The following is a 25090-nucleotide window of genomic DNA, read 5'->3' as shown; positions in this document are numbered from 1 at the left end:
TAGATGCATGCAGCAGCCTCCCAGGCCAGCACACTTCAGAACTGAAGAAAGCACGAGGCAGAAAGAGAAGGGTCTTGGTAGAGAAGAGGGATCAACAATATCACAGTGGGTCTTGCAATTGCTCTCTGCTGTTATACATCATGCATCTCTGAAATTAAAATATGAAAATTTAATCACACTAGCAAAATGTATTCCTTATTAGGAACTGAGGTTTGGCAGGTTTTGCAATGATATAGTGCATACGGATGCATTTGACAAAATCCCTCATGTGAGAATCAACATGAAATTAAAAAGCCATGGGGGTAGGAAGCAAAACCTTCGTGTGGTTTGGAAACTGGCTAAAGGCTAAAAATGCGCCAAAAGATGTATGAGAAGAGACTGGAAGACCTGAATATGTAAACCTTAAGAGAAAAGGAGATAGATGGAAGATAAGATACAGATGTTTAAATACTTGAAAGGTGTCACTATAAAAACAAATTTTCCAGACAAGGAGAAATGGTAAAACTGGAGGACATGAATTACAGTTGTGGGGTGGTAAACGTAGGAGTAATGTCAGGAACTTCTTTCTCACGGAGATGGTGGTTGATGCCTCTAATGACCTCCTGAGGGAGGTAGTCACTGTTTCCTCTAAGCTGAGTGGGTGTTCTCCAACTGCTGCCAAACTTTCTGGTCGCAGGACCAGGATGTGACATCAGAAGGGAGCTGAGACTGGCGCAAGCAACAGGTGGAAGATGCTACTGAGGGGGCGCTCAAGTGGCAGTGAAGAGAAGGGAGTGAGTGCATGGCACGGTAATGCAGGGCGCCAACCTCCCTCACTGTGCTGGAGTGCTGCAGAGCTTGTCTGTCCCTTACTATTGAAAATGTGATTGTGAAACAGCAATCCCACACACACACACACACACTGGCAGGACTGCAGGTCAAGGACTCCCGTTCAGCTTGGAGGGACCAGTGGAGGTGGTGGTAGAATTTAAAAAGGCATGGGATGAATACAAAGGATCCCTCATTAGAAAATGGATGGTATAAATTTATGTATTTAATTTTCTATACTGTTCTCCCAAGGGAGCTCAACGGTTTACATGAATTTAGTCAGGTACTCAAGCATTTTTCACTGTCTGTCCTGGTGGGCTCACAATCTACCTAGGATTAAGGTACTTGTCAAGGGGGATTAAGTGACTTGCCAAGGGTCACAAGGAGCAGAGTGGGGTTGAACCCGCAACCTCAGGCTTTAACTTTGGCTGTGAAGAATTAAAGCCAGTGCTGGGCAGACTTGTGTGGTCTATGTACTGTAAATTACGAGACAATTTAGGATGGATTGGAGAGGGCCTCAATGGTTACCCCAGTAGTTGGAATGTAAGACAGGACCAGGCAGATTTTTATGGTCTGTGTCCCAGAAATGGCAGCATGTGAGCACTTATTGCTTACAAAATATATGGTGGTAGGGGGCTCACATGCTAATGGCAAAATTAATGAAAAAAAAAAAGAACTACACTACTTGAAGCGTTTCATATTGAATTTAAAATCTTGATGATTCTACATCAGGTAATGATGCAAATTATAAGAAAATATCTACCTTTTCGATCATTGAGATTGGAGTCTACTATGAGGTTGAGCCTGGAGAATGGACATGGAGTGCATTATAAAGAGCAGCGATTTCAATAGGACCGTGATTATGGAATGATCTAAATGGGTCACTCAGATGCATGTTTAATTTGTGAATGAGTCTATGGGATTGTTTTTCTCTGAGTATGTAAATTGTAATCCACTTTGGTTGTTAAGCAGAATAGAAAATTTTAAAATAAATACATAAATTTAACCCCAGTAGTAAAAATGGCCTTGCCTGCGGGAAAGATTTGCACTTTTTACTACCATTGGTACAAGGGCCGCTTAGACTGCAAGCTCTCCAGGGACAGTGGCGTAGCAAGGGAGGGCAAAGTGTTGGTCTGCTGCGGGTGCTATATTGGTCGGGGCACCAGCACCCCTCCAACTGTTCCCACTCCTCCCCTTGCCACGTGCTCACACCTCTTCCCCGTACCTCTAATTCAGTGGTCTCAAATCCTTTGCAGGGCCACATTTTGGATTTGTAGGTACTTGGAGGGCCTCTGGAGAGTGTAGCTGGTTTTAAGAAAGGTTTGGACAAGTTCCTGGAGGAAAAGTCCATAGTCTGTTATTGAGAAAGACATGGGGAAAGCCACCGTAGCATGGAATATTGCTACACCTTGAGTTTTGACCAGGTTCTAGTGACCTGGATTGGCCACCGTGAGAATGGGCTACCGGGCTTGATAGATCATTGGTCTGACCCAGTAAGGCTATTCTTATGTCTTATTAAAGAAATGACAATTTTGCATGAGGTAAAACTCTTCATAGTTTATAAATCTTTTCTTTTTTGGCTAAGTCTTAATAATAATGTTGTAATTTATAGCTAAAAAGACGTCTTGCAAAGGATAAACTGCCAGAGCAGTACCACAGGACTGTGTCATGACTAGCTCATTGGATTGCTGGAGTTCTCCAGCACTATTATGTAATTAAGCAAACACAAGTGACTGTTGAGCTCAGTTCTGGAATATTGCATAGTGACATCTACAAATTAGGGGAACCATCACAAACTTCTCCACATTGAAATAATTTCAATAGATAGTCTAGTTTAGATTATTGCCCCTGGAAATATTACCCACAGGGATTTGCAACTGACTACCTGAGGACTTTCTCCTCAACCTAACCCTGCCCATAGGCCCATCTCCAAATTACGAGGCCTATGGGCAAAATTATACACACTAGAAGAATGTAATTATACCTTCACTGAGTGTGGGAGCACGTTACCGACATTTAAAACATTGTTTTACCCACAGAAATTGTTTTAATTATTTATTCATTTATAAATCTTGTATTACCACATTTTTAACATAATTAATCAAGGTGGCAAACAATTAAAATTTATTTTCCTTTCTGCAGTCTTCTGTAATATGTAGTCTATAGCATGTAAAATACTACAAATGTTTAGATAAACTCAAACAAACCTGGTATCTTCTTACAGATTTCAGAAAAAAAAAAAATTAATAAATATGAGTGTACTAACAGTACCATCAACATTACCAAATAAATTGCTTTTTCCAGTGCTCTAGAATCAGAATGCTGTGATACATTAGCCAAGGTTTAACCAATTACTCGTATCTGATGTCAAAGGCAGTACCTAAGGGGATTGATTGCATCATAGAAGAACGCCGATACCTTCACATAACAGTAAAGGAACATACAGCAAACACCTCACGAGCTCATGGCAAAGGAGCAATGACAGCAGAAAATGACCTTCAGCCCATCAATCCTGCCCCAGTCTATGTGTATCAGATCACCCATGCACATTTCTTGGAATTCAAAGCTTAAAATATGATTAGAAGTGTCTGACCTGAATTTTTATCCAACCCTTCCTCCAAAATCAATTCTGGAAAGAAAAACAATTTACAAACCTTTTTCTTTGGTTAGTACAACTGAAGTCAAGGGATGGTAACAAACCTGATTCATCTGCCTGCCCCGGAAGTGTTCGTTCTGCGTAGGCAGAACACTGCTGAAAGAACACTTCCAAGGCAGGCTAGCAGGCAGACAGTGGCAGGCTGGTTTTGTTGCACCTCCAGCTGCCCGAAGATTTTAAAATACAGCGGCGGGGAGCTGGTAGATGGGGGAATCGGGAACTGGGGAGAGGTCGGATCCAGCTGAGAGGAGTGGGGGCTGGAGTTGGGAATAAGAGAAGGACAGATGCTGCAGGAGGGTGGGGGTGGGTGGGAAGGAAAGATGCTGCATGAGCTGGAGGTTAGGAAGGGAGGGAAAGAAAGATGCTGACGATAGGTGAGGGAACAGGAAAAGAGAATTGTTGGATATAGGTGTGAAGTGAGAGAGAAAGACATGGAGAAAGGAAGAAAAAGGGAAATTGGGCATAGAGAAAGAGAGGAGAGAGAGGGATGCATGGGGGAGAAATGTTGGGTATGGTAGTGGAGAGGGAACGGAGGGACATATTGAAGGGGAAGCAAGGTAGAGGAATATTGGACATAGTGATGGAGGGAGAGATGATAGAAGGAGAAATGGGCATGGGGCTGGTGGGCAGTAGTGAAAAATGCTGCACATGCTCCAGGAGATGAGACAGGGAGAAATGTTGGATGTGGCAGTAGAGGGGTGGGAGAGATGCCTAGATTTCTCAAGACAGATGGACAGTGAGAGAGGGAGACATGTTGCCAATAGGTGGGGAGGAGTGAGGAAGAAAAGTTAGTCTCAAGGAGGGACAGAGAGAGATGTTGGTTGGGGAAGGGAATGAGGTCCAGAGGAGATGAAGCATGCAGGAGGCAGAAAGAAAGAAATATTGGATGCACAGTCAGAAGGAAGTTCAACCAGAGACTCATGAAATCACCAGACAAGAAAGATAGGAAAAATGATTTTATTTTCAATTTAGTGATTGAAATGTGTCCGTTTTGAGAATATATATTTTACTTCCTGTAAAGTTAGACTGGGGAAGGGGGCTCAGGGGAGAGATGCCAGATCGCGGCCGGGTGGGGGAGGGAGAGATGTTGATTGGGATGGAGAAATGGAAAAGGGGGAGATGGCAGATTAGCGGAGGGCAGAGGGTGAGATAGACTCCAAGAGAAAGGGAGGGAGGAAGAGGGTGTGGCTACCGTAAGGTTACCTGGTATGAGTACTGGTACCTTTTTTCCTACAAAAAAAAAAAGGACTGAGTACCACCACTCTGTTGTCTTGAGGGACAGGGAGGTGGGAAAATGGTCCACGGATTAGCTACTATGAAGCAGACAAAGGACAGATTAGGTTTCAGGTCACCGCAGAAGACAAAGAATGGAACTAATACTATGGCACAGCTACCATTGCAAGCCTTTAGCAAATACATAGCTGCAGATACACACACCGTATCAGGTTTTATGACTAATGTGTCAGAAACCTGTAAAAACATTTACAGAGCTATGTATGTCAATGGGACTCAATAAAATCTACCCTCATGAATTTATATGTCACTTCTCTTCCCGTATTTCACAAAGATAGCAACAATGATGTTCAGATGGAACAGAAGAAGCCGGTTAAGGATCTGTTCAAATGGTGAAATCATTCCTATGATAGGGACTTTGCTCCAACTAAATTCACTGGGATAAGAGGAAAATAGAGAGCCTGATTCACGAAAACATGCGTCTCGATGGCAGGCAGTAGTAGATGTCCTCCTGCTGTTGGGCAGCCAATCGGGACGCACATTTTAAAAAAAAAATCCTCCCCGATGCAGGACACCTACATTGTAGGCCTCTGGAGCGGGGTCTACGAAGACACATAACAATGCTTAAGCACGCCAAAGACCAGGGCATGGCTTCACCCGGAAGTGGCCTTGGGCGAGCTTAAGCATCGATATGTGTCTCAGTGGAAGGGAAACAGATGCTTGAAATGTAGGCCTGCATAATGCTGGCCTACATTTCAGGTGTCTGTCCGGGCGTGTAGGCACGACTCTGCATAGGATGCTGGTGCGTGGTCGACACGTGATCGGTAGACACTTTTTAGGCGGCCACCGATACTGGTGTTCTTGCAAAGGGTGCATTCAACTAATCACAGGATTTCCTTTAGCAGAATTGACAATAGGAGGTCTCTCTTTTAGCAGCAGAAAAGACATAGGGAGTAGCCTAGTAAACACCAGTGTAAAAAGGGAAAGGGGGGATAGGGATTGGGACTTGTATACCACCTTTTTGTAGTTTTTACAACCACACTCAAAGTGGTTTACATACAGGTACTTCAAGTATTTTCCCTATCTGTCCCTGTGGGCTCACAATCTATCTAATGTACCTGGGGCAGTAGAGGATTAAGTGACTTGCCCAGGGTAACAGGGAGCAGCAAGGGATTTGAACCCACAGTCTAAGGGTGCTGAGGTTGTAGCTCTAACCACTACGCCACACTGTCCAGCAGAGATCTTGCCATTCAAGGAATACACAGAGATATAAACTACTATTCCCTTCCTTCAAAGGAATTAAATCGGCCAGGAAACTCAGTCTTTCACTTATAAACTGGTAGAAATGTGGAATGGGCTTCCGGACTCTTGAAATTGTTGTAACTGACCTATCAATCTGACAAAGTCCTAAAAACTTTATTAGTTACACAATACTTGAACAGTTTAGCTAAAGATTCAACAAATTGATTGCTCTACAACACTTATTTTCTCTTATGCTCTTGTTCGTTGTTTGTTTGTTTGTTTGTTTTTTTGCTGGTCTTTAATTACTTGTAAACCGAGTCGAGCTTCTCTGGGAGATAATCTAGACTAGATTAGATTAGATTAGAGATATTCACACATTGGCCAAAAAGGCATAAAAATGACTTTACGTAAAAAGACAAATCACACACAGTGGGATAAAAAAACTGGAAGGAACCGCTTTGGTTGGCGAGAGAACTTAGAAACTCCTCTGTGTATACAGATGCAGAATATATACATTCATACATTACACGTGTTTGTAAGTCTCTGCTCTTCCAGGGTTTTGCAACGAAGAATGTCTATTGCTTGGATTCTTTAGATGCCAGTATATTTCAGTTGCCAGAGGCAAGTTCATTTGCTCTGCTGCTGCTTCTTTGCAAGTTGAAAGTCCATGCAATGTGTGTTGATTCTGTATCAAATTCATTTACATCCCCCCCCCTATTTCCCCTGCCAATCCAGTTGAAATATTAGGTTAAATTATAAAAGCTCACATAGGCATGAGATTTCCCACAGGCACAGATCAATACAGAATCAGGGTAAAGATTGACACATGCTAAAATTTGTCTGGGTGCCACTTTTAGTAGATTCCCACCAAGGAAACAGAGCTGGATCTCTCTGTTGGCCCTTCTACCGGGACAACACCTTAATGTAGACTCCATTTTTAGGTCCCAGGGTAGAATCGGACTTCAACAGCAATGGAATCTGAATTAAAAAAAAAAGAAAAGAAATAATTCAAAAAGAAGCATCTTCATGAGTCAAAAAGCATCTACTTGATCCAGCCTGTCACCAAAGGGGGGGATAAAGTCAAGAGGCTTAATTTCATCAAAAGGTTCCCAGGCTTCTCTACCTACCATCAGACACTCCCACAGCACATTTCTAAGGAAGTGGAACTTCAGGTTGAATGAGAAAGAACTGCTTGTTAGAACCAGTATAGGTAAATGAGTTGGTCTAGACCAGGAGTAGGTCAGGTTTTCAGGATATCCACAAGAAATAAGAACATAAGATTTGCCACTGCTGGGTCAGACCAGTGGTCCATCGTGCCCAGCAGTCCGCTCACACGGCGGCCCTTAGGTCAAAGACCAGTGCCCTATCTGAGTCTAGCCTTACCTGCGTACGTTCTGGTTCAGCAGGAACTTGTCTAACTTTATCTTGAATCCCTGGAGGGTGTTTTCCCCTATAACAGCTTCCGGAAGAGTGTTCCACTTTTCCACCACTCTCCGGGCGCAGAAGAACTTCCCTACGTTTGTACGGAATCTATCCCCTTTTAACTTTAGAGAGTGCCTCTCGTTCTCTCTACCTTGGAGAGGGTGAACAACCTGTCCTTATCTACTTTGTCTTGAATCCCTGGAGGGTGTTTTCCCCTATAACAGCCTCCGGAAGAGCGTTCCAGTTTTCTACCACTCTCTGGGTGAAGAAGAACTTCCTTACGTTTGTACGGAATCTGTCCCCTTTTAACTTTAGCAAGTGTCCTCTCGTTCTCTCCACCTTGGAGAGGGTGAACAATCTCTCTTTTTCTACGAAGTCAATTCCCTTCAATATCTTGAATGTTTCGATCATGTCCCCTCTCGGTCTCCTCTTTTCAAGGGAGAAGAGGCCCAGTTTCTCTAATCTCTCACTGTAGGCAGCTCCTCCAGCCCGTTAACCATTTTGGTCACTCTTCTCTGGACCCTTTCAAATAGTAGTACTATGTCCTTTTTCATGTGACTAGTTTGAAGCTGATGATGTATCCTGACTATGTGACCAGATTAAGTTCCTGAAGATGCCTACCGGCGAATTGTGTCGAGCTCGATTAATGTGGATGATCTGGACACTATTTGATATGGAGAAACAAAGGAGTGATTTATGAGGATAACAACAAAGCACTGAAGTCCACATATAGAGTTTGCAGGCATCTTTAATACCCGTTTGTATGGGTGAACATTTCATGAAAATTTTAAACGGAATGTTTTAATAGTTTAAATGAATTGGGGGGGGGGCTCTGTTTAATTGTGATTTGTGTGTAGATTATATGATTTATTTAATAGTATTTATAGATTAAGTATTTAATAAAATGATTTAATAAATGATGAAACATTTTGAAATAAGTATGTAATTAGCTTCTTTGTTTGAAAGCAATAAATATGCATGAGACATATTTACATCTCAAGGAGGCAGTGCATACAAATCCATCTCATATATATGTTCAGTGTGGATATCCTGAAAACCTGACCTGCCTGTGGCTCTCGAGGACCGGAATTGCCTACCCCTGGTCTAGAAGGTTCCTGTCCTATAACTACAGAATAAGCTGCTGTTAACCACCTTCAAGGCAATTTAAACCCAATTTTAGGGTTAGTATTCCATTCTGGAAAGAGTTTTTTTCAAACCTACTTAAGATATGCCCATAGGACTGTGACCTTAAAGTCATTTAGATTATTGTAATTCGCTATATAGAGGTATACAAGTAAAAGAGCTTATACAATTACAATTAATTCAGAATACCGTCACAAAACTTATAACGGCACAAAAAATTTGATCTTGTTACTTTATTACACAAATCAGTCCACTATTACAAATAAAATTCTTTCATTAGTTTTTAAAATTCATTCTATAGATGTCCCCCTTTTCCTTAGTAAATTTTTAACTCCTTACATTCCTTCCCACACACTTAGATCTCTAAATAAAAATTGTTTGATAATTCCTACATTTAGAGAGATTTTTTTTTTTTTAGAGTCCATTTTTCTGGTCTATTTTCTCTGTTCAGGGGCCGGAATTATGGAATATGCTTCCCACTCATCTTAAATTACAAACTTCACTTAATACTTTTTAAAAAAGATTTTAAAACATTTCTATTCGCTGATGCCTATTCATAAGCATTTTATAATTTATTTCTATTTTACAAGTACTCCCCAGAACTCGCCAGTCGGAGCTTATAGACCTAACCTCCTGTGTTATCCTCCTCCCCCCTTCCTTTTCTATCACTAATTGTAGTTCTTCCCCATTTTTTTTTCCTTTTTGTTTATGTTTTATTAGTTTTTAAAAATTTATATTTGCTTTTTTAATATCAATTTGTATTGTAAGCCACTTAGATATGATTTGATTCCGGGATATCAAATAATACACTTCCCCCTCCCGATTCAAGGTTTTAGGACTCGCGATTTCGATTATTCACGATTTCCTAAAACTGGAATCACCCCCACCGCCCCGGACCTTACCTGGTGGTCTAGCGGTCTTTCGGGGCAAGAGCGATCTTCCTACGCTCCTGTCCTGTGTAGATCACTCATACAAAATGGCTGCTATGAGTTCCCGTCGTAGCCGCAAGAGACTATGCAAACTCACAGCAGCCATTTTGGATGCTGGGGGGATGGTGGGAGGGAGGTGGGGGTGGGTCAGAGTCAGCCCAAAAGTTATTCATAAATTTTCAATATTCGCAGGCCGGCTCTGCCCCTAAACCCTGTGAATATTGAGGGAGGAGTGTAATAAACTTGAAACTTGGTGCAGAAGTTTGGAGTTTGTGTCTCCTGTCTGCCGGGCTGTGTTGAGGCACCTGGAAGGAGGAGTGTCATTGCAGGGATTACTTCTGCTGTCATATCAATGGCATGGGAGGGATTAGCCTTAAGAGGATTTAGCCAGCATGTAAACCTCATTTCCTTCCCTTAGGGGTAAAAAACAGAACTTTCAAGAGATTCAGCCACTCTTTCATTTTCAAACCAACTGAGCTCTGGAATGAGTTACCGCTTTCACTAGGCTCCTTCATTTTATTTTGGAAAGCTCTGAAAACTTTCTTGTTTACTAAACACTTTGGAAACTAAGCCATTCTAGATTACGTTCTTCTTCTATATTTATGCACCTTACTTACAACATTGTAAACCGAGTCGAGCACCTTTTGGTTGAAGACCCAGTCTATAAAATTAAGGTTTAGTTTAGTTTTCAGTCATTTGGACAATGATTCTAGAGCAGTGTATCGCAAATTGTGTACAGTACACTAGTGTGCTGCCCGAGATTCCAGGTGTGCTGTGAGACCCTGGGGAAGAGGAGAGGGGCTGGTTAACTGTCTACAGGACGAGCCTCTCATGTCGAAAGTCACATCCTGTAGGAAGTCAGCCAGCACCTTTCCTCTCCACGCCTCTCCTCTTCCAGCACCCCCACAAATGGCAGCTCAGGGCCCTGTCTGGAGGGTCTTCACGCATGCGCGGATGTCAATGTGACATCATTGCATTGACCTCCGCGCACTTCTGGATGCCCTGGAGTTGCAGCCACCACCACATTTAGTGTGTGGCGGCTTTGCAGAGTTTGCGAGAGACTGTTCTAGAGAGTTGTGGGAGAACCAGTGAAGGAAATGGGTTGAAACTTGTTTCCAAAACATTTTGGAGGATGGCACTATTCATTCAACCATGAACTTTTTGTGGGTTTGCCAGCACACACACACACCAACCTGTGTCTGAGAGCAGGTTCCAAACTTATACTTCTGCAGGACACGGGCAAGAGTGATCTTGAGTTCCAGAAGTGCTAATCTCATTCCAATGCAGCTGCGGGGTCCTGCCCCGAACGGGAGATACACAAAGGGACTTCGCTTCTGCTTTGCTTCTGCAGTGAACCTGTGAAGGCAAACACGGTGACATAGTTCAGTTTCACTTAGGTCAATATTTAGTTGGCAGTGGTCAGCAGGTCTTTAAATGTTGACTGCCAGCAGTGGCATAGTAAGGGGAGGAGGCGGGGGGTGCAGATTGCCCCGGGTGCCGTGTCAGTGGTGACACTGGAACCTCTCCGTCCTGCCCCGCTCATGCCATCCCTCCCTACCACCCCATACTTCTGTAGATCTTCGCTAGCTCGAGCAACTTCTCCTGCCTGTTGCTTGTGCCAGCCTGATTCCCCTCTGAATCATTTCCAGGTCAAGTGCCAAGAAGTGACCTCAGAGGGAAATCCAAAGCTGACGCGAGGAGCATACTGGAGAAAAGCCACTTGCACTGGCAAAGATTTAGAGGCATGGGGGGAAGGGCGAGCGTGCGTGTGGAGTCGAGGCGGGGAGGAACAGGGGCACCGAGAGGAGGGCACGGGAAGGAGGCCATGGGGGGAGGGCCCCTGCCCCAAGCGCCTCTTACCCTTACTACACCATTGACTGCCAGTGACTGTATTGTAATGTAATGTAATGTAATGTAATGTAATGTAATTTATTTCTTATATACCGCTACATCCGTTAGGTTCTAAGCGGTTTACAGAAAATATACATTAAGATTAGAAATAAGAAAGGTACTTGGAAAATTCCCTTACTGTCCCGAAGGCTCACAATCTAACTAAAGTACCTGGAGGGTAATAGTGAAGTGAAAAGTAGAGTTAGAGGAAAAATAAAAATAAAATAAACATTTTAAAAAGACAGCATTGATCTAAATACTTTGGAAGGTAGAAGAGAGGAGAGAAAGGAATAGAAGCAGAATGGGTCAGCGTCAGTGATGAAGTGGAGCAAGTAAGTTTAGGAGGAGCAATTGACGTATCCAGAAAGGGCTTCTTCTGGCCGACAGTCCTGGACATTGAGTACTGGGCCATATCTGGTTACCAGCATTGACTATACGGGTCATAAACTCTACCTGGAAGTTACTCAGGCACAGCTGACACTCAATGCTGCACATGCAAAGCTAACTGGGCAAAGCTAGGACTGCTTTTTGTGCAGTCCTACATTTTCGGTTAGCTATGTGGACACTGGAATTGCATATCACTAGTGCCCGTTTAACTCTGACTCAAACCCTGAACCAGCCAAGCACCAACTGGAGAGTAACAACAGAGAAAGATGTGGGAACGGATAATGAGCAATCCACAAGAGCCAGTGGTATGAGTCTTGTTTATTTTAATCCAGGACCTACTGTGACATTTCCATCCCTGGTGATGAACCTGTCATAGTTAAGTCCAGTACTAAACTAGTTCCCAGAAGTAGAAAACCCACTGAATATAGAGCCTCAGAGGTTGCAGAAGTCAGGGCTGCCTCTAAGAACATAAGCATCGCCTCCGCCGGGTCAGACCATGGGTCCATCATGCCCAGCAGTCCGCTCCCGCGGCGGCCCCCCCAGGTCCATGACCTGTAAGTGATCTTTTACTTAAAATATGTTATTCCCTAATCATTTAATATCCTGTAGAGTAACCCTCTAACTATACCCTTCAATCCCCTTTTCATCTAATCCCATTTTGAAACCCAAAATCGTACTCTGTCCTACCACCTCCTCTGGAAGCGCATTCCAGGTGTCCACCACCCTTTGAGTGAAGAAGAACTTTCTAGCATTTGTTCTGAATGTGTCTCCTTTCAATTTTTCTGAATGCCCTCATTTTTGTTGCCCCCGCTAGTCTGAAGAATGTCCCTCTCTACTTTCTCTATACCCTTCATGATCTTATAAGTTTCTATCATGTCCCCTCTAAGTCTCTGCTTTTCCAGGGAAAAGAGCCCCAGCTTCTCTAGCCTTTCAGCATATGAAAGGTTTTCCATGCCTATTATCATCCTTGTTGCTCTTCTCTGAACCCTCTCGAGTATCGCCATATCCTTTTTAAAGTACGGCAACCAGTATTGAACGCAGTATTCCAGATGCGGGTGATACCTTTTTTGATAAGTCCAACATTCTGTTCGCCTTCTTTGAGGCCGCTGCGCATTGTGCCGCCAGCTTCATTGTTTTATTCACCAAAACCCCCAAGTCCTTTTCTAGTTTGCCTTCCCCCCAGTACCATCCCCCTCATTGTGTAGTTATACATCGGGTTTCCTTTCCCTATGTGCAAGACTTTACATTTCTCTACATTGAAGATCATCTGCCATTTATTTGCCCACTCACTCAGTTTGTTCAGGTCCCTTTGTAGTTCTTTGCATTCCTCCACAGTTCTAACCCTACTGGAGAGCTTTGTGTCATCCACGAATTTTATAACTTCACACTTCGTCCCCGATTCCAGGTCATGAAGGAAATGAGCTTGAGCCTGACCCAGAAACCATCCTTGAGCCAGAACCTGTCAGGAGACCAAGTTCCCTTAGAAAGTTGTCAGTTCCCAAATTGTACTATGCCCACTGAACTGAGAGGGAGCCAGAGAGCATATAAACCTGTGCCCCAGCCACAGAAGCTAGGGAGTGGCTTTAACAGTTTAAAACAGTTCTCAAAGAGTGTGAAGCAGGCAGCTCAGGAACACCTGACAAGGGTAAGACACCAAGCAGGAGCCAATGGAGTGGGAAGGCCCTGAATCTCAAAGTGCTCCAGAGCTGGAAGCCCCAGAAGAAAGCATGGAAATAGCAGCGTTTGAAATGCCTGTAGCTGACCCAGAACCAATTGATGTGAGTTTGGCAGTTTCTTGCCAGTGATTTATTTTGTCTTTTATCCTTGGATATTTTTGTTGCTAAATAAATTTGGTACCAAGGAACTGTATTGGAGAAGTTTCTTTTTTTTTGTTGCACAAAGTGGGGGCTGGGCTGGAGCAGTAATAGAGTTGTGCACAGCCCTGATTGATTTGCTGTGCACCAGCTGGAACTGTGCAGTGAGAGAGAAAGCTGGTGTGTTTTTTTTTTTTGTTTGTTTGTTGCCTTGAAACTGAGATGGATTATGGCAACAAAGTGAGTTCCAGAATTGTGGGGTAGGAATTTTGTGGGTTCTTGTTAAAAGCTTTTTGTTAGTGAACCCAGCAATTCTGTCCCAGTTCCCAGGAACTGGAGAGTTGCCATGGCCTACTGAGTCAATAGTATTGAAATTGCGAGAGCCTGGTGAGAGAAGGACTGAATTATCCAAAGCCCAAGTCTCTATAAAGAAATAGTGGAATTGGGAGGGGGAGGTCTTTTCTCGTTTGGAACTGTATAAAGTTGCCCAGGACATTATCTTGGACTCTGGGTTACTTACCTGGGAGAAGTGCTTGAGTTTGTTCTGGAATACAAACTGGATACTATGAAGTGGTGGTTATCAGAGTATAAGCCAGTGAAATAGTTTTGTTTTTACTCACTGAGGAACTATTGAAATTGAGTAGCAGTTGGTGCAGAAAGCCTGTGGATGTTAGTTTTGCCTAAACTGTGGATTAAAAGGAATTGTAATGGTCTGAAGCGTTTGGTTTTTTTTCTAAACCAGGAACTGTCTTGGTTTCGTAGGGTCTCCCTCCTTGGGAGTCATGCCAGGGTCCGTCCTGCCACCTGTCGGTGGTCCCCTGCAGTCTTCTTGCGGCTCCAGCAGGTGACAGTACGTACTAGCCTTTGGTCTGTGCATTTAAAGAAACGTACGTCCCGGATTAAAATAAACAAGACTCATACCGCTGGCTCTTGTGGATTTCTCGTTGTCTGTTCCCACTCCTTTCTCTGTTGTTTGGTTATTTGTGGGATCTTGTCCTGTTGGACTCGTCTTGTGGTACCAACTGAAGAGTACCTTGGCAGTCAGACCTCCCCTAACTATTTAAACCACACTGATATCAACCCCGGTAATTTTCTAAACCTCATTCTAAAGCAGGGGTGGGCTACCATGGTTTTCCCAGTTGAGTTGTCAAGATTTCCACAATAAATCGCATCACTGCTAATGCAACAATTTAGAAAAAAAAAAAAGAAGACTTTTCAGGAAAGAAAGAAACCTTTGTGGTAGTGGTGGCTCTGCACTCGGCCCTCAGGACACACCTAGATGCAGTGGCGTAGCGAGGGTGAGAGGCTCCTCCCCACCCTTTCTGCCGCGCATGCACCCCTTCCTTTCTACCTCTAACATTCCCAGCGTGAGCAGCAACCCCAACTTGTTACTCGTGCCAGCATCGGCTCTTCCTCTGACATCACTTCATAGGTGCAGATTTAGGAAGTAACGTTGGAGAAAGAGCCGACACTGGCATGAGCAGCAGGTTGGGGTTCCTGCTTATGCCGGGAACATTAATGAGGTATTGAAGGGGAGGGAAGGGACGTGCGATAGTGAGGGAGAGGAGGATGGGTGCTGGCATCCTGGGCAGACCGCTCCCACCTTTACTATGCCACTGCCTAGATGTCTTTATAAAATACCAGGTTTTCAGGATACCTATAATGAATTCACATGGGACAAATTTGTATACAATACAGGCAGTCCATGCAAATTTAGCTGATGTATATTCTATATGGATATCCTGAGTACAGCCCACCCCGACCCTAGAATGAAAGGTGACATCAATTACCAAATACTAAAAATGCAAAGAACGATTCCAAAGCTTCAATGTAAAGTATTAAGAATCATACTTCTTGCACTAGAGGATAATTTTTGTATATAAGCGTCCCAAATTGTCAAAAATAACCGAGTTCTTCTAGGAAATTTACAAACCTCCCAAACCTCAAATAAAATTAAACGATGAAATTAATTCCGCCAATGCCAATAACTAGGCGAATCTTTCTGTAACCAATAAAAATTTAAATTGAATCAGGTTAGGCAGACTGGATGGACTATTCAGGTCTTTATCTGCCGTCATCTACTATGTTACTATCCCATGGACTAGATTCAGAACCACTCATTTTGTGGTATGGATGGAAGTAACTATTACATAGTAACATAGTAGATGACGACAGATAAAGACCCGAATGGTCCATCCAGTCTGCCCAACCTGATATTTAAATTTTTTAAACTTTTTTTCTTCTTAGCTGTTTCTGGGCAAGAATCCAAAGCTCGTTACTGTGCTTGGGCTCCAACTACCGAAATCTCCGTCAAAACCTACTCCAGCCCATCTACACCCTCCCAGCCATTGAAGCCCTCTCCAGCCCATCCTCCCCCAAACGGCCATATACAGAAACAGACCGTGCAAGTATGCCCAGTACTGGCCTTAGTTCAATATTTAATATTATTTTCTGATTCTAGATCCCATGCTTCTTTGAACTCAGTCACCGTTTTCCTCTCCACCACCTCTCTCGGGAGCGCATTCCAGGCATCCACCACCCTCTCTGTAAAGTAGAATTTCCTAACATTGCTCTTGAATCTACCACCCCTCAACCTCAAATTATGTCCTAGTTTTACCATTTTTCTTTCCCTTCAAGTATCTGACCATCTGAATCGTATCTCCCCTGTCCCTCCTTTTCTCTAGGGTATACATATTCAGGGCTTCCAGTCTCTCCTCGTATATCTTCTGGCACAAGCCTCCTATCATTTTCGTCGCCCTCCTCTGGACCACTTCAAGTCTTCTTATGTCCTTCGCCAGATACGGTCTCCAAAACTGAACACAATACTTCAAGTGGGGCCTTACCAATGACCTGTACAGGGGCATCAACACCTTCTTCCTTCTACTGGCTACGCCTCTCTTTATACAGCCCAACATCCTTCTGGCAGCAGCCACTGCCTTGTCACACTGTTTTTTCGCCTTTAGATCTTAAGACACTATCACCCCAAGGTCCCTCTCCCCGTCCGTGCATATCAGCTTCTCTCCTCCCAGCATATATGGTTCCTTCCTATTATTAATCCCCAAATGCATTACTCTGCATTTCTTTGCATTGAATTTTAGTTGCCAGGCATTAGACCATTCCTCTAACTTTTGCAGATCCTTTTTCATCTTTTCCACTCCCTCTTCGGTGTCTACTCTGTTACAAATCTTGGTATCATCTGCAAAAAGGCACACTTTTCCTTCTAACCCTTCAGCAATGTTACTCACAAACATATTGAACAGGAATGGCCCCAGCACCAAACCCTGAGGGACTCTACTACTCACCTTTCCTTCCTCCGAGCGACTTCCATTAACCACCACCCTCTGTTGTCTGTCCGACAGCCAGTTTCTAACCTAGTTCACCACTTTGGGTCCTAACTTCAGCCCTTCAAGTTTGTTCAACAGCCTCCTATGAGGAATCTAAGTAAATTACATCTAGCATATGTCCTCAATCCAGCTCTCCGGTCACCCAATCAAAAAATTCAATCAGGTTCATTTGGCACGATTTACCTTTTCTAAAGCCATGTTGCCTCGGATCCTGTAACCCATTAGATTCAAGGAAGTGCACTATCCTTTCTTTCAGCAACACTTCTATTATTTTTCCAGGCTCACCGGCCTGTAGTTTCCCGCTTTCATCCCTGTGACCACTTGTGTGAATAGGGACCACATCTGCTCTTCTCCAATCCCCGGGAACCACTCCTGTCTCCAGAGATTTGTTGAACAAGTCTTTAATAGGACCCGCCAGAACCTCTCTGAGCTCCCTTAGTATCCTGGGATGGATCCCATCTGGTCCCATCACTTTGTCCACCTTCAGTTTTTCAAGTTGCTCAAACACTCTCCTCTATGAACAGTACAGAATCTACTCCATTTTCTCGTGTAACTTTGCCGGACAATCTCGGTTCTTCTCCAGGATTTTCTTCTGTGAACACAGAACAGAAGTATTTGTTTAGCACATTTACTTTTTCCTCATCACTCTCCACATATCGGTTCCCAGCATCTTTTAGCCTAGCAATTCCATTTTTCATCTTCCTCCTTTCACTAATATATCTGAAAAAAATTTTGTCTCCCTTTTTTACATTTTTAGCCATTTGTTCTTCCACCTGCGCTTTCGCCAGACTTATCTCTCTCTTGGCTTCTTTCAGTTTTACCCGGTAGTCCTTTCTGCACTCCTCTTCTTGGGTATTTTTAATATTTCACGAATGCCAACTCTTTTGCCTTTATTTTCTCTGCCACTAGTTTGGAGAACCATATCGGTTTCCTTTTTCTCTTGTTCTTATTTATTTTCTTCACATTAAGATCTGTAGCCATTTTTATCGTTCCTTTCAGCTTAGACCACTGTCTTTCCACTTCTCTTATGTCCTCCCATCCTAACAGCTCTTTCTTCAGGTACTTTCCCATTGCATTAAAGTCCATACGTTTGAAATCTAGGACTTTAAGTATCGTGCGGCCTCTCTCCACTTTAGCCGTTATATCAAACCAAACCGTTTGATGATCACTACTTCCCAGGTGAGCACCCACTCGAACATTAGAGATACGCTCTCCATTTGTGAGGACCAGATCCAATATTGCTTTTTCCCTCGTGGGTTCCGTCACCATTTGTCTGAGCAGAGCCTCTTGAAAGGCATCCACAGTCTCCCTCCTTCTTTCCGATTCCGCAGACGGAACATTCCAGTCCGCATCCAGCAGGTTGAAATCTCCCAACAGCAGCACCTCCTCTTTCCTTCCAAACTTTTGGATATCCACAATCGGATCCTTATCGATTTGTTGCGATTGAGTCAGAGGTCTCTGTAGACCAGGGGTGTCCAATGTCGGTCCTCGAGGGCCGCAGTCCAGTCGGGTTTTCAGGATTTCCCCCAATGAATATGCATGAGATCTCTTTGTATGCACTGCTTTTAATGCATATTCATTGGGGAAATCCTGAAAACCCGACTGGACTGCGGCCCTCGAGGACCGACATTGGACACCCCTGTTGTAGACTATACCCCCATAGATAAAAGTGCCATCTTCTCTTTTCAGAGCGATCCATATCGCTTCTTCCCTTGCATTTCGGTCGCTTGGATATCGATCTTGACAAAGAGAGCTACTCCTCCACCACTGGATTTCTGTGTATTCTGGCCCTTAACCTGCAACGTTTAAGTGGCCACCCTCAATTACAGAGCAAGTAAATATTAGGTTTAATAGTAAAAATTTTCCACTCTAGTGAAATGTGAGGCCCTAAGCTATATCTGGTCTAGCTTGTCCTGCTCTTGAGAGAGACAAAAAACACAAACACCAGATATCTGCAAAGTCATCAGATCTTTCTTTCTCTGTTGTTGACTTGATTATCCTCTTTCAAAGCAGGGATACTGCGGAATGGGATGATTCGTTGTGGCTATTTCATCGCAGGACATTTCAGTGAGGCTGCGATGAAATAGCCATGCTGATTCGTCCCCTTCCAGCAGCTGAAATGAATCGTCCTAGATCCAAAAGCAAAGGTTTTGTGTTTTTTTTCAATTTTATGTTTGCTTTAGGATTATATTTTTGCCTCCTTCCTCCCCCCACAGCTCCATCCCCTTTCTGTCAGTTACTTTCTTGAGTAGAGTAAGTTCTTTTTATCACCAATTACTTCCTATTGTCAGACCACAGCAGGCTGAGAAAAACAGAAGTTAGTGAATTAAAAGAGGAAAAAAGCACTTCCAGTGGGAGTGCTTGAGGGAGAGTTGCCAGAGGGAGGGAGGAAAGGGGGAGAGAAGAATTTTTTTTTTTGGGGGGGGGGGCATCACCCCTTAAATGCTGCTGAGTCATCCCTTTTCGGGATGCAGGGGGAGTGAGAGTGATTTATCCACACATGGAATTGCTAGCAGAGGTGAGCCTTATTTATAGGGCCCGATTCGCTTTAGGATGCCGATCGCGTGTCAATCGCGCATCGGTGTCCTAAAGAGAATTGCGTCGACACTGCAGAACAGACGCCTTAAATGTAGGCCAGCGTTTTGCAGGCCTATATTTAAGGTGTCTGCCTCATGCCTACGGAGATGTGTAGGGACCTTTTAAGCATGCTTCGGGGTGAAACCACGTCCACGGCCCACTTTGAGCATGCTTAAGCGTCCCTGTGCGTCTTCATAGAAGGGCAACACGTGCCTACAATGTAGGCATCCTTCCCTTTTTTAAAAAAAAATGTGCCTCTCGATTTGGCTGAGAGATGGCGGTAGGATGGCACCTACCGTTGTGACGCGTGTTTGCAGAATCAGGCCCACAATATAGAATGTGACAATTCATCGCTGAAACGGCTGGGATGAATTGTCCTAGACCCAGGATCTTAGAAAGCGAACACAAAATTTACTTTGAGATGAAAGACACTTCACCAAGGTACCTCACCTCTCGGGGATAAATTTCTCTGGTTCTGGCCAGTGCTCGGGGTTATAGTGAATGTATCCAACGGGAATTTCTATCACTGCTCCAGCTGGGATCCGTTGTCCAGTCACTTCACAATCCTTTGAAGCCTCCCTAGCAAACCTGCAAAAGAAAAAAAAATAAATCTTGTTTACTGAAGAGGCTGAAACCCAAAGCAATGTGTCCTAGATACAGCTGTGTAAGACTCCAATAGTAGAAACAATGCAACAGAACAGGGTGTTTGTGAGAGGAACTGAGACAGGGAAACTTGGTATAGGACCAGTGGTGCAGTTTGAGAATGTGGAGGTGTTGTCCACCCCAGGCACCGTCTTGGTGGAGGTGCCAGCACCTGTCCTCCTCTCCACTGTGCTCAAGCCTTCACTTCCCTCCCCCCTACCGTACCTCTAGTTCTTCGCCAGTACGAGCAGCAATGCCAAGATGCTGCTCGTGCCAGCTCTCCCTCTGACGTCGCTTCCGGGTCCCACACCTAGGAAGTGACGTCAGAGGGAGAGCCGACACCGACAGGAAGTTGGTTATGCTGCTCGCGCTGGAAAGTTAAAGAGGTACGGGGGAAGGGGTGCACGGGGAAGGAATGGCAGGGGGGGGGGTGAACCGCCCCAGGCGCCTCTCACCGTTGCTACACCACAGTGTAGGACGTCTAATTAGTAAAAGAAATTTTGGGTCCGTGCATTTAAAGAAACCTTATTAAAGAAAAGACTTTGCAAATATAGTCTTTTAAAAAATACATTCACAGGATAATTCTATAACAGGGCATCTGCTAGGAGCTTATTTTATAAACGAATGCAAGAAACAGTCCGGCTGTATTTCAAAGTGTTATGACCTATTTATAAGATACAGAACAAAAAACAATATCCAAACAAACTGCAGCTCAACGTCAAAAGACCAAAACAAAGAATAAAACTGCAGTTATGATGTACAAGGTGGAAAAAGGAGTCTTTATTAATGAAGATACGATGTAGCATTCTAAAAAAACAAACAATCAAGCCAATAAAGCCTAGAGGGTGCATGAAAACTCATAGCTGGCAGCAGCGAACAGTGCTTTTGTTTCCGCTGTCTGCAAGCACTGTTCGCTACTGCCAGATTTGAGTTTTCACACGCCCTCCAGGCTTTATTGGCTTTATTGGGTTCTCTGCTTCTTTGCATATGCAAATTACGGACCCCTGAGGAAGGAGTATTTTCCGAAACACGAACCATGTCGGGTCCTGTGGATTCACATCTGAGAACCATCATTGTTTTTACTTGCTTTTATTTACTTTTTTTAGAAAGCTACATCGTATCTTCATTAATAAGGTCTCCTTTTTCCACCTTGTACATCATAACTGCAGTTTTTTCTATACAGTATAATCTCGTTATATCAGACTCGCTTACAACGGAACCTCAACTATAACATATGAGGTCCGCTGGTCCCAGCCATGTGCCTTTATAAACATGCAGAAAATCATTGCATATAGCGGACTCGCATATAACGGACTTTTGGATATAACGAACATGCTGTAGTTTTGTTTGGCTTAACGGACATGCAGGCGCGTGGCGTGCCGGTGATATAGTATCAAAATGCAGCCCAGAAGAAAATGAGAGATTATTTTTCTTTCCAGTACAGTACGACATAATGCTTTAGAACATCTTTTAGTGTTCTGGTTTTGCAATCATTTCGTGCCATACCAATGTTTTGCTGAATTTTTTTATTGATGTTGCTGATTTGCCTGTGCAGTAACTGTTGTTCATTGATTTGTACGTTGTTTCAGTTGACCTAGAAATAAAGTTTTTAAAAAATGCAACTGGATAGAGCGGACTGATTTTCCAGGTCCCTTGCAGTCTTTTATGAGATTATACTGTATTTATAAGATACTCAATGGCTAAATTCATCTATCATTAACTCATTGGTCCAGCAATATCATTTTTCGCTGCCATTGTGTTCAGAGGATAGATTATTGCTGGAGATTAAATCTTTTAAATTTGTTAAATTATTTATTTATCTCGTTTTATAGCCCGTCCTCTACAGGAGCCCAGAATGGGTTACAAACTCCTTATTAACAGACACACTATTAGGGGCATTTTCAAAAAAAAGGCAGATGTCCAAAAGACAGCAAAAACCAGCACTTGCACGTCTTACTAGTCAAAATATCTCAAAACCGACTTTCTAGATGTCTTTCTGGTTGTTTTGTCTCCAGTGTATCCAAATCTTAAGGGGCGTGTTTTGGGTGGGCTTAGGACTTGGACGCTTGTCAGGCATAATTAAATCTTTTAACAAAAGGTCTTGGGCTCTTTTTTTTTTATAGACATTTGCAGCTAGACCTGTTTTTAAAAGCATCTAAATGCTAAAAAGTTGGCTAAACTGACCAGATGACCACTTGAGGGATTAAGGCGTGACCCCTCTTACTCCCTCAATGGTCACCGGCCTTCTCCCACCACCCAAAGATGTAAAAAAACAAAAACAAAACAACTCCCCAGTACATTCTAGCCTGTATTACCAGGGTGTGCTGAAAAGTTCTCAGCCCAAACAGCCTCAGATATAAACACAGGCTACTGCAGTTAGGGTCCGGATTTCCCCAGATATGGCCCCCTTTTCTGGGCGGGTTTTGAAAACCTGGCACTTTGTCTGGGTTTTTGAAAAGCTTCCTCAAAATCGCATTGAGCAAGGAAGGCATCCGTGCAATGAACGAATACCACGCAATGACGACGTGCATGCGGGTGACGACGTCGATTGGCATCCACACGCCTTCCTGCCCAATGAGAGCAGGCAGTGGGGATGGGTGGGCCTGGGGGGCGGGCCTAGGAGTCTGGATTTTACTAAAGTAAAATCTGGTAACCCTAACTGCAGTGAATTTTACATTAAAAGTTCCTGGCACAGTTGTCACTTTAACCTGCTTCTATTGTATGGTGACCTCTCCAAAACCTACTGTACCTACATTAAGATGATACCTGCAGGCATAAGGGCTATTGTTGTAGTGTACAGGTGGGTACAGTAAGTTTTTTGGCTGGGTTTTGGAGGGTTCACCATTCAATAGAAGCAAGTTAAGGTGACATTAGTGCCAGGGACTTTTAATATGACATTCTCTGCAGTAATCCTTCTTCTCTGCTGAGGAATACTCAGCTGTTTGAACAGTCTGCATGAAAGTCTGAAAAACTTTCTTTTGTATGTTGTTCATGTGGATATCTTTATATTTGAAAATGGCCAAAACAAACACACAGACCTACTAAGGGCCAAAACATCTACAGAGGTCATTCTCAAAAAAAAAAAAAAAAAAATGTCTTTATGTTTTGAGAATGGACGTTTTCTCTACAGGATTTCTGGATATTTTTCCCAAAACATCCAAACTCAAAACTTAGACATCCTATCGAAAATGCCCCTCTATCTTTTCAATCCAATGTGCATACCCCTGGAATGATTTATCTTTAGAGGCCAGAACTTTGCCTGGAATTTTACAGTTTTGAAAAATTTTGAAGTCAATTCTTTTTGATATTGCCTATAATTGATATATAACTTTTGTATTTTATTTTTGCCAACTACGATCAGTCCTCGGGTTAAAAGCCGTTCTTAAGTTGAATTTGTATGTAACTTGGATCCTAGTATTCTTCCCACCTTCTCTACCTCCTTGAGGCCCCTCTTGCATATTCCCTCTCCACCACCACATCCATTACTCCCTTTCATCTCTCTTCTCCATGCATTTCTACCTCACTCCTCTCCCACCACCATGTCAAATAATTCTCTCTCCCTCCCTATACCCAACAATTCTCCTTATCTCCCCATGTGCACCATCTCTCTTTCTCTCTCACTCAGACACTCAATTATCCCTTTCTAGTCCTTCCCCCACTTCAGCATCTTTCCTTCACTCCCTCCATTCTTCCATCCTTTGGCTCATGCTCTCCTCCCTCCCTCCATTCTGTGTCCCAAATTCATGTCCCCTCTCTCCTTTCTTCCATCCTTTGTCCAAAGTTTGTGTTCCCTCCTTCCTGAGTCTTAATGCACCTCTCTCCCTCCCTCCCATGTCTCTTTCCCCCTCCCTCCCTCCATTCTGTGCCACAAGTACATGCCTCCCTCCCTTGGGTGTTTACCTTCTTCTGGCCAGCTCCCTCCTCCTTCCAGATGCCGTCGTTTCTCTGCACAAAGCCACAAGCAGTGGCTTGTACCTGTGTTCCATGGCTGAGCTGGAAGCCTTCCCTCTGACATTGGAGGAGCTTCCTCTGACATTAGAGAGAAGGCTTCCAGTTTAGCCGCGGGATGCATGTAGGAGCCACTACCCATGGCTTTGTGCAGAGAAGCGACTGTGGCTGGAAGAAGGAGGGAGCTGGCCAGAAGAACGTAAACACCCACGGGAGGGAGGCATGCACTTGAGGCACAGAATGGAGGGAGAGAGGCACGTTGGGACACGGGAGGGAGGGAGAGGGACACGTTGGAACATCGAAGGTAGAACGAGAACCCCAATGAAGGAAAAGCACAGCAATCAGACCTATGCGCCAGTTATTTTATGCTCATACACGATTTGGTTCAAAAGTCATAGTACAATTGTAGATTGTGCCTATCCTTGTATCAAAAAAATTAACTAGATAACAAATGATACCTGAAAGCAGGTGGGTACATGCGTAGTGTCTCAGCAATCACCATATCCAGGTACGGCATTTCTTGAACTGTTTTATAGTCCAGGACAGCCTGAAATTGAAACACAACCAACCTGTTTTGAAATACTTCTCCATACTTTTTGCACCAATGTTGTGATTTCTCTTGCATTTTGGAAAAAACAACACCACAACCACAAATATGCACAAATCGGAGTGGAACTGTCCAAGAGCAAATGATGTGCACTAAAGAAGTATCCTCCAATATGTCTGGTGATTTGAAGATCTCTATTGTTCAAACATCAATAAAACACATTCATCGACTCGACATCAGGCCTGCCTCAGGAGTCTTAAAAATTGCGAATGATGATGTAAGATGTATGCTGGTACTCAAGAAGATATACGACCAAAAATCAATCAAAGAAGAATATCATCATGCCAACAGAGACCAGCTACAGTCTAATAGGGCAGAGTACAGTACTGGGGTTTAAGAAAGGATTGGATAATTTCCTGCTGGAAAAGGGGATAGAAGGGTATAAATAGAGGATTACTGCACAGGTCCTGGACCTGTTGTGCCGCCGCGTGAGCGGACTTCTGGGCATG

General features: G+C 43.6%; 1 protein-coding gene and 1 long non-coding RNA gene across 2 annotated transcripts in view; one reads left to right on the top strand and one right to left on the bottom strand.

Moving 5' to 3' along the window:
- Positions 1–5797: 5797 nt before the first annotated feature.
- TBXAS1 (thromboxane A synthase 1) overlaps positions 5798–25090 on the bottom strand; it is a 186321-nt gene continuing 167028 nt past the window's right edge. Inside the window, exons 11-14 of the mRNA XM_033952350.1 lie at positions 24493–24581; positions 19895–20032; positions 10626–10788; positions 5798–6916 (exon numbers count right to left, since the gene is read on the bottom strand). Coding sequence (XP_033808241.1) covers positions 6842–6916; positions 10626–10788; positions 19895–20032; positions 24493–24581 — 465 coding nt within the window. The 3' untranslated portion in view covers positions 5798–6841. The remainder of the gene's footprint in view (positions 6917–10625; positions 10789–19894; positions 20033–24492; positions 24582–25090) is intronic.
- LOC117363865 overlaps positions 13256–25090 on the top strand; it is a 113371-nt gene continuing 101536 nt past the window's right edge. Inside the window, exon 1 of the long non-coding RNA XR_004540141.1 lies at positions 13256–13487. This is a non-coding gene — a long non-coding RNA (uncharacterized LOC117363865). The remainder of the gene's footprint in view (positions 13488–25090) is intronic.

This window comes from Geotrypetes seraphini, chromosome 7 (assembly GCF_902459505.1).
Source record: "Geotrypetes seraphini chromosome 7, aGeoSer1.1, whole genome shotgun sequence".
NCBI classification, from domain to species: Eukaryota; Metazoa; Chordata; class Amphibia; order Gymnophiona; family Dermophiidae; genus Geotrypetes; species Geotrypetes seraphini.
The sequence above is the reverse complement of the archived record's forward strand: the minus strand, read 5'-3'. Positions and strand labels throughout refer to the sequence as shown.